The sequence below is a fragment of the Phycodurus eques genome, chromosome 21 (assembly GCF_024500275.1).
Source record: "Phycodurus eques isolate BA_2022a chromosome 21, UOR_Pequ_1.1, whole genome shotgun sequence".
NCBI lineage: Eukaryota > Metazoa > Chordata > Actinopteri > Syngnathiformes > Syngnathidae > Phycodurus > Phycodurus eques.
The window spans coordinates 4,625,244-4,640,298 of NC_084545.1; the positions used below are offsets into that span (position 1 = coordinate 4,625,244).

At 42.5% G+C, this 15,055-nt stretch overlaps 1 protein-coding gene across 1 annotated transcript; it reads left to right on the plus strand.

Moving 5' to 3' along the window:
• The first annotated feature begins 1,266 nt into the window (after positions 1 to 1,266).
• On the plus strand, positions 1,267 to 13,974 carry mybl1 (v-myb avian myeloblastosis viral oncogene homolog-like 1). The gene is made up of 15 exons (XM_061666366.1): positions 1,267 to 1,620; positions 3,966 to 4,065; positions 4,167 to 4,238; positions 5,027 to 5,119; positions 6,328 to 6,548; positions 7,827 to 8,043; positions 8,126 to 8,188; positions 9,826 to 10,056; positions 10,663 to 10,968; positions 11,038 to 11,177; positions 11,700 to 11,814; positions 12,090 to 12,209; positions 12,295 to 12,399; positions 12,787 to 12,975; positions 13,171 to 13,974. Exons 1-15 carry the CDS (start codon positions 1,595 to 1,597, stop codon positions 13,297 to 13,299), a joined length of 2,127 nt encoding a protein of 708 aa, XP_061522350.1. The 5' UTR covers positions 1,267 to 1,594; the 3' UTR covers positions 13,300 to 13,974.
• The last annotated feature ends 1,081 nt before the right edge of the window (positions 13,975 to 15,055 follow it).

A 15,055-nucleotide genomic window follows, 5' to 3' on the forward strand; every position in this document is an offset into this window, starting at 1 on the left:
CAGTTCTGTCAGGTCGGACGGTGAACGGAGGTGGGCAGCCATTTTCAGGTCTTTCGAGAGATGCTCAATCGGGTTTAAGTCAGGGCTCCGGCTGGGCCGTTCAAAAAGAGTCACGGAGTTGTTCTGAAGCCACTCCGTTATTTTAGCCGTGTGCTTAGGGACCTTAAGTGCAGCAGAATTTTTTTTGTAACCTTGGCCAGATCCGTGCCTTGCCACAATTCTGTTTCTGGGCTCTTCAGGCAGTTCCTTTGACCTGATGATTCTCATTTGCTCTGACATGTACTGTCAACTGTAAGCTCTTATATAGACAGGGGTGCGGTTTTCCTCATCGAGTCCAATCAGTCTAATCAAACACAGCTGGACTCCAAGGAAGGTGTAGAACCATCTCAAGGATGATCAGTAGAAATGGACAGAACTCGAGTTGAATATATGAGTGTCACAGCAAAGGGACTGAATACTTACGGCTGTGTGATATTTGAGTTTTTCCTTTTTAATAAATCAGCAAACATTTCCACAATACCGTTTTTTTCCCTGTCAATACGGGGTGCCGTGTGTACTTTAATGAGGAAAAAGAAGTAACTTAAATGATTTTCACAAATGCCTGCAATATAACAAAGAGTGAAAATTTTAAGGGGGTCTGAAAACTTTCCGTGTCCACTGTATACTGTATTCTTTTATATGTCTACATTGTATTATTATGATTCTGAATTCTTTTTTTGGGCCATATCACCTTTGAAAAAGAGACCTTAGTCTCAAGAGGTTTTTATTTTTCCGGTTAAACAAAGGTTTTGATTGATTTGTAATATCTGTAACTGTGTACCATAAAGGGCAGGTCTGGTGATAGGCGGTTGTGACGTCAGGTTGTGATAGCGAGTTGGTAGAACAGCGAGAATATGGACTAAACACTTGAATGGCACTTGCCGACATTAACATTTATTATGTGGTTACGGGCACCCCTTGGAGGGGCCCCTCAAAGTCTCCCAAGCCAACTTTTGGCCCACTGGGGCCCGCATGAAAGAACCATTCTGCCTCAACAAGTGACAGAAGCACTTGTCCGCTTCCTCAAACGTTCCACCAATCGCGTGAATCCCCGTCCGAAACACTATCCGCCAATCAGACGAGAGTCTCTCCTCGTTCCTAACCAATCCCACGCGAGCCTCGGCTCCTTTCTGACCAATCGCTGGCGAGGCCGCCCGCGCAAGGGGGCTGGGCGCGAGAATCGGCGGGATGGACAAACATCACATCGCCGAATGGAGTGAGCCGGGGACGTCCGCGCTGCTAGCAACGAAAGCAAAATGATCGCGTTTATATAGTTTTTAGCGGTTTTTTGCGTCGTGGGCGTGCCTCCGAATACACGAGAGACGACGAGGACGAAGTTACGCTGCTCCTCGGAGGGATGTTGCCGCCTATACACTGGCTTTTAGCGAAGAGAAAGTAATAATGGCGACGCAAGATGGCTAGCCGAATAATGCTAACGAGAGCCGTAAGCGAACACCCGCGGACACTTCTATGGATGAACGTCCACATTTGTGGCATTTGAGCGAGGTGAGGCATAATAACACGCAGGAGAGGTCCACGCATCCCGGCCTCCGTCATGGACAAAGTGAGGTCGTCACGCAGGTGGGTGGGAGTCGTAACGTGAGGCTTGCGTCACTGTCGTACGTACGTCACTCAATTTACGTGACCCCCCCCCCCATGATACATACAAACACACTTATTTTTACTAGTTAATAACATGTATCGTAGCAGGGATTGTGTCGAATTTAATATTATTTGAAGCCACTATAACTTTATTAGTTGGAAAATTAATCCTACGCCTATATATAGAAACATAAACAAACCGTACAGTACTTAATAATGATTCAATTAAAAGGTAGAGCACATAAACGTTCAATAAAAATTAGGGATGGGTGAGTATCGACACCTGCCTTATTTCAAGGTTTGGGGTACTCGTGAAGGCTGCTGATACCAGCCACCAATACTTAAAGCAAAAAAAAAAAAAAAAAGTCCGACATATAGTCCTCCTTGCCAGTAATTGGCCCTACACTACACGATAATCATGTGCGTCAGAAAGAAAAAGATCTTTGTTCACAGTTATCTGTGATTGTGTTAATTGAAATTTTAAATATCAAAGGTATCGGTAAGTACTCAAGAGGTGAATACTCGTGCTGAAATCGGTCTGAAGAAAAAGTGATGTCTAACATCCCTAATAAAAATGTTGCCTAATTAAATTTTTGAAAACAAAAAGATTAAATGCAAATGTTTGGACTTCAAAGTTAAATACAACCGAACTGTCCTTAAGCCCTGCAACATAATATATATAACATATAACATTATATACAGTTTGAACGTTTTATTTAGTGATTCTCACAGACCGCTAGATTGAACCCGCGTACCACTAGTGGTACTTGTACATACTCAGAGAAAATACTGCATTTCTGTTTGATGTGGGCGTGCTGTGATTATGCAATAGCAGCATCCAGACACTTACACACACAATCATAACACAACACAACACTGTAGCGTTGCTTTTAACTGGAGAAAAAGTACACAGGAGACCCAAAAATATTTTAAGAAAATTGTTTTGAATAATAATAAATTAGACGTACTTACTCCCATGTCTCCTTTAGAGTAGGGTTACATCGTGTTTCGTCTTATCATTGACATTTATTGCACATAAACAGATAGAAAACATGAATTTATTACAGCAAACATGGATCCAACAGCACTTTGACAGGAAAGTGTGTGCCAAAAACAGCATTTTACTCAATAAAATTGACTTGCAATCCTAAAGTCATATGATGTTGTTAATATTTGAGCCCTAACTGGACATTTAGGAATAGACCACACCCCAACTTACCTCAAGGAGGTGAAAGAGCCCGTTGATCGCTCGGGATAACCCCCCCGGACCACCCGCCCCCTTTTTTTCCTCCTGTTCCTGTTTATGGCATTGACAGAAGCAGCTCCTGCCAAAATCCAAGTGACTCACTCGAGTTTCCACAGTGATGAAGAGTTTTGGAGGGAACGCTGTTTTCCCTCCCAAAATATTGGGCGAAAAATGTTAAGATGAGAAATGCGCATTGTGAGCATTAGGCAAAGAAGGCACAAACCTCAGATGGAAAAAAACACTAGACAAGAAATTAAAAAAAATTGGGATGGAAAAATACACAAATATTAGAAAAAAAATACTTGGCAAAAATTCGAAATTATTTGGATCAGAAATGCAGAAATATTGGATGAAATGTACCAAAATGTTAGGCAAACAATGCATACATTAGATATGCAAGCAAACAACCACACAGGGATATTAGGGACATTAGATTAAAAAAATGTCAGTCTGCAAAAAAGTCAAAATATTGGATGGAAAAATAATTTGTTTTGATTAGAAATAAGAGAATATTGGACAACAAAATGTCTTTTTTATTAAGATGGAAAAATACCAAAGTATTACACAAAGAATACAGAAATATTAGATTGAAAAAGGCTAAAATATTAGATGAAAAATTCACAAATATTTGGAAAAGATAAAAACAAAGTCACTAGGCAAATATGGGACACAAATGTTAGAAAATAATGCTAAAAATAGAAAACTATTAGGCAAAAACAATACTAAAATAGGCATCACAAAATACAAAAATATTCAGGGGAAAATGCTAAAATATTGGAAGGAAAAATACACAAATACCAAAAATTGTAGTTGAAAAATACAAGAATATTGGACAAAAATGATATTTAGGGGAAAAAACAAAAATAAAAAATATTCGGCCCAATAATACAAAATATTATAAAAAATAAAAAACTATTAGACAAAAAAACCTGTTGGGGGGGGAACAAACAAAAATATTCAATGAAAAATAATTTACAGAAAATATATAGGTCCTCTTTATAGAAATGAATGTCACCTTAATCACGACCCATCATTCCTGCTCAAATGGAGTGTCTGTATGATTTGTGTGTACTTGTAGCCACGACAAGGACGAAGAGCCGCACTCCACAGATACCGACACGAAAGAGAGGAGCAAAGACAAGAAGGTTTTGTGCAAAGTGAAGTGGTCCCGTGATGAGGTAATAGCCGTGCACTTCAGTCTCAAGTCTAACTATTGTTTTACCTAACAAGAACTTTACCTGATTTTTGTTGTTGTTGTTGTTGTTGTTGCTTCCCCAAGGACGAAAAGCTGAAAAAGCTGGTGGAGCAACATGGCACAGACACTTGGAAATTAATAGCCAACTATTTCCCCGTAAGTGTGCAGTCTCACGTCGTGCTTGACGTAAAATGCTTGGAAAGTTTTAACAATGAGCATCCAGACTCAAAGGTACTCGTAGATGAGTAGCTTGCAGGTAGAAAGAGTAGTAAATACTGCAGGTGAGAAGATTGGAAAGTATGTAGTGTAGGTAGGTAGAGAGGTTGCTAGGTACATGACCAATGCAGTAACTGAGTCATAATCAGTTTATGTTTGTGCATTTGCTGCACTGTCAATTTGAAATAATGTCCTGTTTTTGAATAAGGGTATGGAAATGTATGCGATTAATTCTTTAATTAAAAAATAATCTTCAGATTAATCAATTATCGGTCGAATACTCGATTCTAAAAATATTTGGTAGCTGAAGCCCTAACATGTAGATAGATAGGAAAGTACGTAGGTACTAAATACGTAGGTAAGGTGGTAGGAAGAAAAGTTGGTAGCTCAGGTAGGTAGGAAAGTATGCGGGCCGGTTGGTAGTTAGGTATGTAAGAAACTAGGTAGATTGGTAAATTTATAGTAGATGAGGATAAGAACATATACGGTAGATGAATAGGTAGACAGGCAGGAAATTCGGCAGATATTTTTGGCAGGGAGTTACAGTATATTCTTTTCCTACCTACAGTATCTACTTCCCTTCCTTCCTACCTGTCTACCAGCCTTCCCAGGCCACACTACCTAGCAACCTAACAAACTGTCTATTTAGCGTGATAGTTCCTCTTTCAAAGATGATAGGCATATTTGTTTTCATATCCGTAATGTGGTGTCTCAATCACACATGTCAGGGTAGGACAGATGGCCAGTGTCAGCACCGCTGGCAGAAGGTCCTCAACCCTGAGCTGGTGAAAGGCCCGTGGACAAAGGAGGAGGATCAGAAGGTAAGAAGATCCGGGAGTGTCGTGTCTCACACACACACACACACACACGCACACACACGCTCGCTCACATCGTAGGGGACAGAAGGCAGAAAGTGCGCCATATTTACTGCCCGCCAAAATAAAAACGTTTTTGGCTTCGGCCCATGGCGCCTGAACCAAACGCTCCACTACATCATTGCTAATATAAACACCTCACAAGTGGCTGCTTTTGAGCCCTTTTCCTGTTGGGAGGGGAGCACCAGCCCGCACTACAATGCCCTCCTTGAATGGATCTGGAGCTTCAAAATTAAAACTGCAGTTAACCCTCGCTTTTCGTGAGAGTTAGGGACCGAGCCCCGACGCGACTATAGAAAATTTGAGTACTGGACACCACTCCTAATTTTTTTTTTTTACAATTGCCCATACAAAGGCTTAAACCCCAAATATCTGATTCTGATTCTGATCAGAATCAGAATCTGATTCTGATTCTGATTCTGATATACCCTAAATTATGGAGTATAACATAATCACATAATATAATTAAATAGAATGTGAATAACAAAATCGTTTTTGCAGCATTTTTTTTCTTGCATCAATTCAGTGGACTTTGTTCTGGTCCTTCTGGAGTGTGTGCCTTGGCAACCTCGGGGCAGTGTAATACGAACAGATGTGAAAGTGGAGCTGGGGTTATAGTAATCATTTTCGGAGAGCGTAAAGAATATATGCCTGTGAGTTATATTGTCGGCCATCATGTTTTCCTGCACCGTTTGTGTTCAAATCGCCATTGGGTAAACTGTTTTAACACCTCGACACCGATGGTATTCGTTAGCCCGTCGAGGGCTTTTTGCGTTGTTTTTTGTTGTTGTTGTTTTTTTAAACATTAACAGATTTACCTAATGCAAAGCTATGTAGTTGTTTTCACTGCATGACGTGTAATTGTCTTTGTTTTATGATTAGTTTGACTGGGAGTGGAAATAAACTGGGAGTGGAAATAAACGGCTTGAAGCCTCCTTTTTGAAGACTTGTTCTCTATCTGCCAAACTGCTGCTTGTTGTGAAATGAGTTCAGTTGAGTTCACTGCCACCATACAGAGCTCGTCTCTCCTGTTCTTGCTCGCAAGTCAAAGCTAAAAAAAAACAACGGCCGAGCAACGGATTGTATCGCGAATCAGTGGGGGTTCACTGTGCTATATACTATATATTTTTATGAACAATGGAGCCTTTGTGCAGGTGATCGACCTGGTGCACAAGTACGGCCCCAAACGCTGGTCGGTGATCGCCAAGCACCTGCAGGGCCGCATCGGAAAGCAGTGCCGCGAGCGCTGGCACAACCACCTCAACCCCGAGGTGAAGAAGTCGTCGTGGACGCAGGAGGAGGACCGGATCATCTACGAAGCCCACAAGCGACTGGGCAACCGCTGGGCCGAGATCTCCAAGCTCCTTCCCGGACGGTAAACGCCCGCTGAATTGAAAAATCCAAACTTCCGAGGTGTCTAATGTCGATAGGAGGCTGTTTAAACACATTTTCAAGTGCACACACGGTATCTATGTAGGCTAAGGACATGCACACACTGGTAGCTTACACTACTGTTTGTTTTTCCAGGGCAGAAAAAAAAAAAATCATCTGACATTGAATAAACAGCAACATATTTCACACAGAACATTAACGTCAAAGACATAGGTTCCTACAGAAGCATTAAATTACTGAAACCGCATAAATTGGAATGTTTTCAAGTTTTGAAAGGTGCTTTAGGGAATGTGGAATGTGATTTTTTTCTTCATCTCAACGCATCAAACATTTTAAAAGTTAATATTAAATTAATAAATAATAATATATTTTATATATTACCATAATTAACACGGTTTTGTGGTTTTATTTCACACATTGAAAGAGCAGAGGATGAATAGAGCAGGTTGCGAAAAATATATATAAAGCAAAGAAAGGCTGAAATATTGAATGGAATAATACACAAATATTGAAGGAAAAATACACAAATATCAAATAATACACAAATATTAAAGGGAAATATTTGAGAATTTAAAAAATATTCAATAAAAAATACACAAATATTTGGAAAAAATATTAGGAAAAATATACACAGACTAATCATACAAAAATTAGGGAAATAAATGCACAAATAGACTAAATATACAAAAATATTAGGGCACAAATAGTACACAATTGTCAACCAAAAATAGAAAACTATTGCTACTATGCATCCATCCATCCATTTTCTGAGCCGCTTCTCCTCACTAGGGTCGCGGCCGTGCTGGAGCCTATCCCAGCTATCATCGGGCAGGAGGCGGGGTACGCCCTAAACTGGTTGCCAGCCAATCGCAGTATTTCTACAATAAAAATGTAAAAATATTCCATGTGAAATGAACCAATATTTGGAAAAAGGAAATAAATACTCAAATATGACACTAAAAATACAAAAGTGTTAGTACACAAATATTACCAGATAAGCACAATATTAGACAAACAATACAACCTATTAGACAAATATACTAGAAAACTACATAATTATATGAGCACTTATCGGCGACTCGCAATCATGACAAGTCATTTGTTTAAAGGTACAGAGAACGTGATGTACACTAATAGCCTTGTGTGATGGGCTGCATGCTACTTGGACAGCAAGCCACTTATGAAAAGTGGGAAATGTGTACAAATAACCTTAAAACAGCACTAATGAGTGTTTTTGCTGCTTGTAATGTGTTCTTAACAGGACGGACAACTCCATCAAGAACCACTGGAACTCCACCATGAGGAGGAAAGTGGAGCACGAAGGCTACCTGCAGGACGTCAGCGCCAAGACGTGCACGTCCTCCCACGGCGGCGGCGGCGGCAAGAGGCGCCATCGCTCGCCAGGTCCTCCTCCGACACCCGCCGAGGCGCAGCGCTGCGACCGGAGCCCCCTGGCCCCTGTGACGGCACCCAACCAGGTCCACGTTCACTTCGGACTCCACGTGGATTCCACGCACTTGTCGCATTTGTTGATGGCTGCTTGTTTGCCTGTTTGTGTAGATGGCAGGCTATCACTTTGCTGCTCAAGGATCCCACCTGATGGACACTTCAGGTTTCATTCCGGTGAGTTTCACTATTTAGAACAGCTTCCAGGTGTCTTAAGAATATGTCTGTGAGATGGTTTTGTCAAAACACCCCTAGGATCAAGAATTACAGCGTACTTTTTACCCTCTATGTCGAGACTCGCTCCTGTCTCATACATATGAGCCACTCCTCACCCTGCCCCACTCTCTGCCGAGACTGGCTTTCGTTACCGTGACGACTAGGAGGGCGGTTACTTGTTTAGCCCCGGGTTTGGGGTCAGTATTGTGTAAATTAGCCGCAATCCATCGAAATCAGGACGGCTCGCTCACAGACACATTTTGTGAAACAGGCAGATAAAAAATGTACTTGACTTACCTAAAAGAGACATATTGTGTTTCCCCCCCCCCCCCCCCACAATGTCAAACAGTTCCCGGTTGTCTCAATAACATGTTTTTGTCATGCTTCTATCAAAATACCCCAAGGATCAAGAATTCTAGCTCACCTTGCAAATATCAGCTCGTTTTTATAGACTGTTGGCCCAATGGCCAGTCTAGCATTTGTTACCATGGCGACCAGGCGATAACCCTGGTATTACGACTACAGCGACAGAGCCCAGAGTGAAATAAAAGTGAGTGCTGATAAAGACAATACAATCATTTTCACTCGTGGAGGCAGCAGTTAATATACTACTACTGTGTGTATATGGCCCATGAACACATCACCAAACAAAAACAACCCACTGCCACCGCGTCGTCCACTTCATCGAGCAATCAAGTTTGTTCTCAGGGTAATCTGTGCATCCAGTCCAGTCCATCCAGACAACTTAATATTGGCTTAGTTGTTTTATTTCACATTTGATCGGTGGGAAACCTTTCCGCATACCCACCTATTTGTATACAAGCTATTAAAAAGTCATTTTTCCATAATACGTTATGTCCCCGTGAATGTGTTCTGTATTCTTCAATTTCCGTACTTTCCTGTGTTGATTCTTGTGATCGCTAACGTTGTGGACTTCAAATCAAACCCTTGAACGTCCTGTTATTTTTCATCTAACAGGCGTATGCCTCCTCCTCTCCTGTGTCATTTTTTGTACTTTTAAATCTGTTTGTTCGTGTTGTCATCTCCTGTTCTTTTTAATTCCTTCCGTTTTTCCCCCGTCCCCGTTCGCTTCCTCCCTCCTGCCGCCCCCGTTTCAGCCGCCCTGCCCGGATGATCCCGACAGAGAGCAAAGAATTAAGGAGCTCGAGCTGCTGCTTATGTCAGCCGAGAGCGAAGTCCGGCGCAGAGGTCCATGTGTAAGCGCAGCACACTCCCCGGCTCAGTGGGTGTTAGCGATTAGCGTAGTCTGCGTGCCTGCCTGCGTATGTGTGTGACATACATACGCTGCAAAAAAAGAGGTTCATTTCCTCAAATTTAGATTTCTTTTTGCAGTGTATCTATGTTAAAACTAGAATGATACACGTGTTTTTTTTTCTTTTCTCTAGTGTTTCTCTTGTAGTAGCTAGCTTCTCATCTTTCTACTCATCCTGACTGGCTTGAAGCTGCCCATGGTAGTCCCAACAACCCCCCCCCCCCCCAATCTCCATTATCTAGGACCCCTCGTAGTCCTCTCCGCCTCTAACTCACTCATTCTGCTGATCGCCGCCTCATTTCCCATGTCGCTCCTGTCTTCCCAGAACTTGGAACAATACTCGGCCTGGTCGGACGGCGTGCAGGATACGGCGAACAGCAGCAGCCTGGAGGCGCAGGCCGACAGGAGGTCCTGGTCGGAGCCGGAGAACCCGCGAGGAGACCCCGGCCAGCTGCCCGCGTCCCCCAGCAGGTTCCTGGCTGTGGAGGCCAGCACGGTGTTGTCCACCCTGCAGACCATACGTGACTTCGCGGAGACCATGGATCTCATCGATTCGGTTAGGAAGAAATGACGTAACAAACCATTAAATGTTATTGGTTAAGATCATTTAGATTCATTTAGATGGCAACAATGATTTAGCAGTCGTGCAATTAATTTTGCCTCCCTTACATAAAGATCGACAAATGATTCTTAACTATCGATTACTTGACCAACCGATTATTTTGTCCATCCATGTTTGTAAAGCGTAAAAGCGTGAAAATGGTGCTTCAAAAGGTGTTTGTTTACAGACTGCTGATATATTCCTTATGTATAACTGATATATTACTTGTATATAATGTATTTAAAACTTGGCTTTCATGACACGCTGTTATTTGTTTATAGAAGAGAGTCCATACAAAATAATCCAAAACAAAAAAATATTAGAGTAAAAATACAAAAATATTAGACATCTGTCTTAACTTACTGTCAACAATGAGATGTTTTTAAGTGGAACAGCAGCTGCTGTGTTAGTTAGAAGACTTTTCTATTGCATTCCGTCTTCTCTGTACACTGTCTCCTCTTCCTGCCGAAATGAGCTTGAAAATTGTTCCTGGATAAGCATAAGAGCCCTAAACGTGTTGAATGTATTAAAGATGGACTGTAGATGTGTTTTGCCCTGCAGGACCCGGCGGCATGGAGCGACGTGGCCAGTTTCGACCTCTCTGAGACGGCGGCGGCGCCCCGGCACGACCAGGCCGTCTTCGCCTCGCTCCTTCAGGAGAGGACGGCTGACGCTTCGGCCGGCTTCTCAGTGCACGCGGCCTGCCCGACCACCTCCGCCGCCAAGGCGTCCGCGACCAGGAGGAGGAGGAGAGAGCGAGGCGAGCCGTCACCTCTGTGCGACAGGACCTACGGCTCCTATTTGGAAAACATTTCCAATTCGCCAAAGAGGACGCACAGCAAGTCTCTGCCGTTCACGCCGTCGCGGGTAAACCGCATCAGTCCGTTTCGGCCATTAAGTTGAACTATCGTATTGAAGTGTCTTGTCTTGTCGCAGTTCTGTAACGTATCAGCGGCGGAGCATCTGAACTTGGAGAACCCGGCGCTCACCTCCACGCCTGTGTGCGGCCAAAAGTGCCTCCTCAGCACGCCGCTTCACAAAGAATCCACCCCCAAGCACCAGAAAGAGAACGATGGGTAAGTGACGTGCAAGTCAAAAGTGCCGTAAAGTACGCTAATTTCCATTAGCCCATCAAGGAGTTTCGGATAGCATTAGGCTAGCGGACTTTCAGTCAACGAAATTCTATAGTTTGATCGAACATTGTGGTGCTTAACTGTACAACGTTTAATTCTCTTTTTTTTAGGTGTCAGGTTTATACAGTAAACTTCAACGGGCAGTTGTAACATATTGTGGATCAGGCTTTTTTCGCCCATAGCTGCTTCAGGTGATGTCCCTCCGCGCTTGCCTTACTGTTGTTGTGTAGAGCTCCAGAGGCTGAATAAAGTCTACTGCAGCGCGCTCATTCAGCTTTCGGTCTTTCTCCATTCAAATACTGTACACAGGAGCGACGAATAAACAGCTTTTATGCCAAACTGTACCGGTACCCAAAAAAAACAAAAAAAAGTCTTATTGTTTGATTTCTGATAGCGATATATTGCGGTACTGTTCTTGTAGTGGTATACCATGCAACTCTAACATATATTAATGAATTGTTTTAGTTCGAGGACACCCAAGTTTCGTAAAACGATCATGATTCCAACACCGAGGACGCCGACGCCCTTCAAGAACGCTTTGGCGGCACAGGAGAAAATGCACGGCCCGCTAAAGATGGAGGTAAGAGTCACTGATATAGCGATATTATAAGGCAGCAGGCCATCTGAACTCTTTTTGCTAACCAAAACAGCAGCCACCGAAGCATGTACTGTGAACAGTCTCTCAGGTGAATTAGTGTGGTGTGGAGTCTTGCCGTGTGATGTAAACAGGTTCCCTGCACGTCAAAATATTCCTCAAAATAAATTAATAAAAAGCAAGTTCATTAATAATTACTGAGTAAATAGGAACTAATTGAAGGTGATCCAGATATTTCTATTGATTTATTTATTTTTCAGCCACAGCCATTGGCTTTTCTGGAAGAGGACATTCGCGAGGTTCTGAAGCAGGAGACTGGGGCGGACATCTTTAACAGAGCGACTGTTTTGCAGCCCGACTACAGAGCGTGGAAACAAAACGTACACACCAGCACTCTAAGGACACACACACTCGACACTGGCAGAACGCGGTCCTTTAATCCTTATGTGTGTGTTTGTATTGCAGATGGAAGGTCCAGCGAGAAAAGTGCGCAAGTCCCTGGTGCTGGACCCCTGGGGGAAAGACTGCCTTAGTGTGCAGCTGTTCCAGGATCAGCTCAATAATGCACAAGTGAGTCAAAGTGATAACAATGCTCAGTATTATAACGCGAATGATCACGGTTATCAGTATTATCAGGATATATTGCTCAAATAAATACATCAGGGATGGCACAAGACAAAACATTCGGTACACTTATTTGAACTATTTATAAATGAATGCTAAAGTAATCAACAAATATAAACAATTTAGAAAATAAGAAAATCAAAAGATTAAACATCTTAAAAATACAACAATCTAGAAAAAAATACTAAAAAACAATAATTGACAAATAAATCCAAAAAATAAACGCCAGAAAAAGTATTTAGATAAAAATAGAAGACAAAGAAGACAAAGTTATTGGGGAAAAAAACACCTAAAATAGTCGACACCAAATTGTTATTGTTGAATGTACTGCAGGTTCTGGATGACAGTCTCCTGTCCAGCTCCTCTCTGAGCTCCCCGACCTCCGAGCAGCAGCAGCAGCACGGGGAGGCGGCGGAGCAGGAATGTGTTCATCCTTTGACGGAGCAGCGGGAGACTCCTTCGGTATCATCGCAGCACTCTCGCCGCTTCGTCGAGAAGACGACCCACAGAGCCGCCAAACAGGTGATTGACACTCTACTATATTGTGGAATAATCCATTTTGACCCGATTACTTGATTGGATCATCGGTAGAATAATTGATTCCAAAGATATTTAACAGTTTCAGCCCTAGTTCCATTGGTACGCAAAGCAGCGGCACCAACCAAAGTACATAAACACTCCCTCAGATTAATTAACGATAAATGATCGGTTCCGCAGGTGAGCGAGTGGGAAGCGGTGGTCTACGGCAAGACGGAGGACCAGCTGAGCATGACGGAGCAAGCCCGTCAGTACCTGATCCCGTACCCGTCGCCTGTCGGCCCCTCCCCTAGGCCCCTTGTACTATAGGCGCACCCTCACGAAGATCAACACGCACTCTACTACCCCAACTGAATCCTCTTGTCCAAATCCCATAAGAGACAATCCAGTGTCTTTCCCATTCGGGTTTCTCTTTAGTTTTTTCAGAACCGACTTCTGTGTTTTTGGTCTGCACTATTCTGTCATGAAGGAATCCGACGCGATGAATTTGACGAGGAGGGCATGAACGCCTTTCAACAGAGGGAACCCAAAATTGCCTCATCAGAGCCGTAACAGTAGGTAAGGCAAAACCGCAGTGAAAGCGGCTTATCGAGTAGTTGACGGACGCTTTCGACACAATAGGGTGGCGGAAGTGGGTGTTACAGCTCTGATGCTGCCTCCCAAGATGGGTGCCAGATTTTTTGCCTCTTTCGAACTGAGATCTTGTAAAACTAACTGGATGTAGGCGGGATATTGCCGAAACCTTCGCACAAGCACAGCGTCCCGCATTGAGATGATTCGGTGACATCATTATCCAGTGTGACGTGTCATTGAAACACTTGTCACACAATTGCTTTCAACACAACAGTGGTGAGAGAAGAGGTTCTCAAACTTCTGGCCCGTCTTTTACAGCTCTGATACAGCCTTCGTCCAGCCGTTCTGTCTGTGCCGTTTCTATGGAAGAGCAACACAGAAGCCAGACGGGAAAATAATTATTTTTTTTGTTTGTGTGTATTGGGGGGCGGATGTGGGGGGTTAATGGGGTCTTGTTATGGTTTGAGGATAAACTGGATAGCACTTGTGATTGTTTTTAATTTTTGAACAAAACGTCCCCTGGTCTACAGCCGAGTTGAATGTATTTCAATGTAACAGGAAGGGTACCTTAATGTTGAGTTTGTTGTATTTATTATTATCATTATGGCTTAGATATTAATATAAAACAAGACAACCATGGAGTGAGTAGATGAACTAAAATAAAAACAAAAAGTTGGCATATGGACAGCGTTTGCTCTGAGCAGGCTGTAGCTATTATTTATTTACTAATTTATTTATGTCACATTTTTAAAGAGCAACTATGGAAATTTTATCATCACAATCGGCCTAAATACCCTATATAGTATATAGGCTCATTCCGACCAGTCAACATCCGGCCATTCATCATTTAGTCACGTTTCTTTATCTTTTTAGAAGTTCATAAGCATATTTCTGACCTCTAATCATAGACAAATTGCACTTTTTGTATTAACGTCGACATGATTTTGTTTTGTTTATGAAGGTGTAGCTTTTTGTGTATTAGTATGACTCCTCTTTCCAAATCCAATACATGAAACAAATTGAACATCATGCCGTTCGATTGAAACGCTAAAACGCTATGAGTATCCCCCCCCCCCCCCCCCAAACATCCTGAGCATATTAAAGAAGAGCGATGGCCTTCATACCGAGACTGGTACTCATAAAATTGTCCCGATACTAAACACCAATACCACATGACATACTTTCCGGGTAGGAGCAATGTCAGACTGCAAATTCCGCTCTGCAAAATGGATGGTATTATCAAGTATCAGTACTCTGTATTTTGGCGATTATTCAAATGTAAATACTCGTACTTGGTGTTAAAAAAAAAAGAAAAAGTAGTATCAGTGCATCCCTGTAAAGAACCATTTTGAGGCCCATACTAAAGGATGGTTGCCCCATCCCGGATTTAAAGTAACACTACCAGGGTCTTTTTGTTTTCTAATCTGGATTATCCCGCATTACAAGTAAGAATAAGAAGGAAATCTTGTCAGGGAGGTCAAGTGGAAAGATT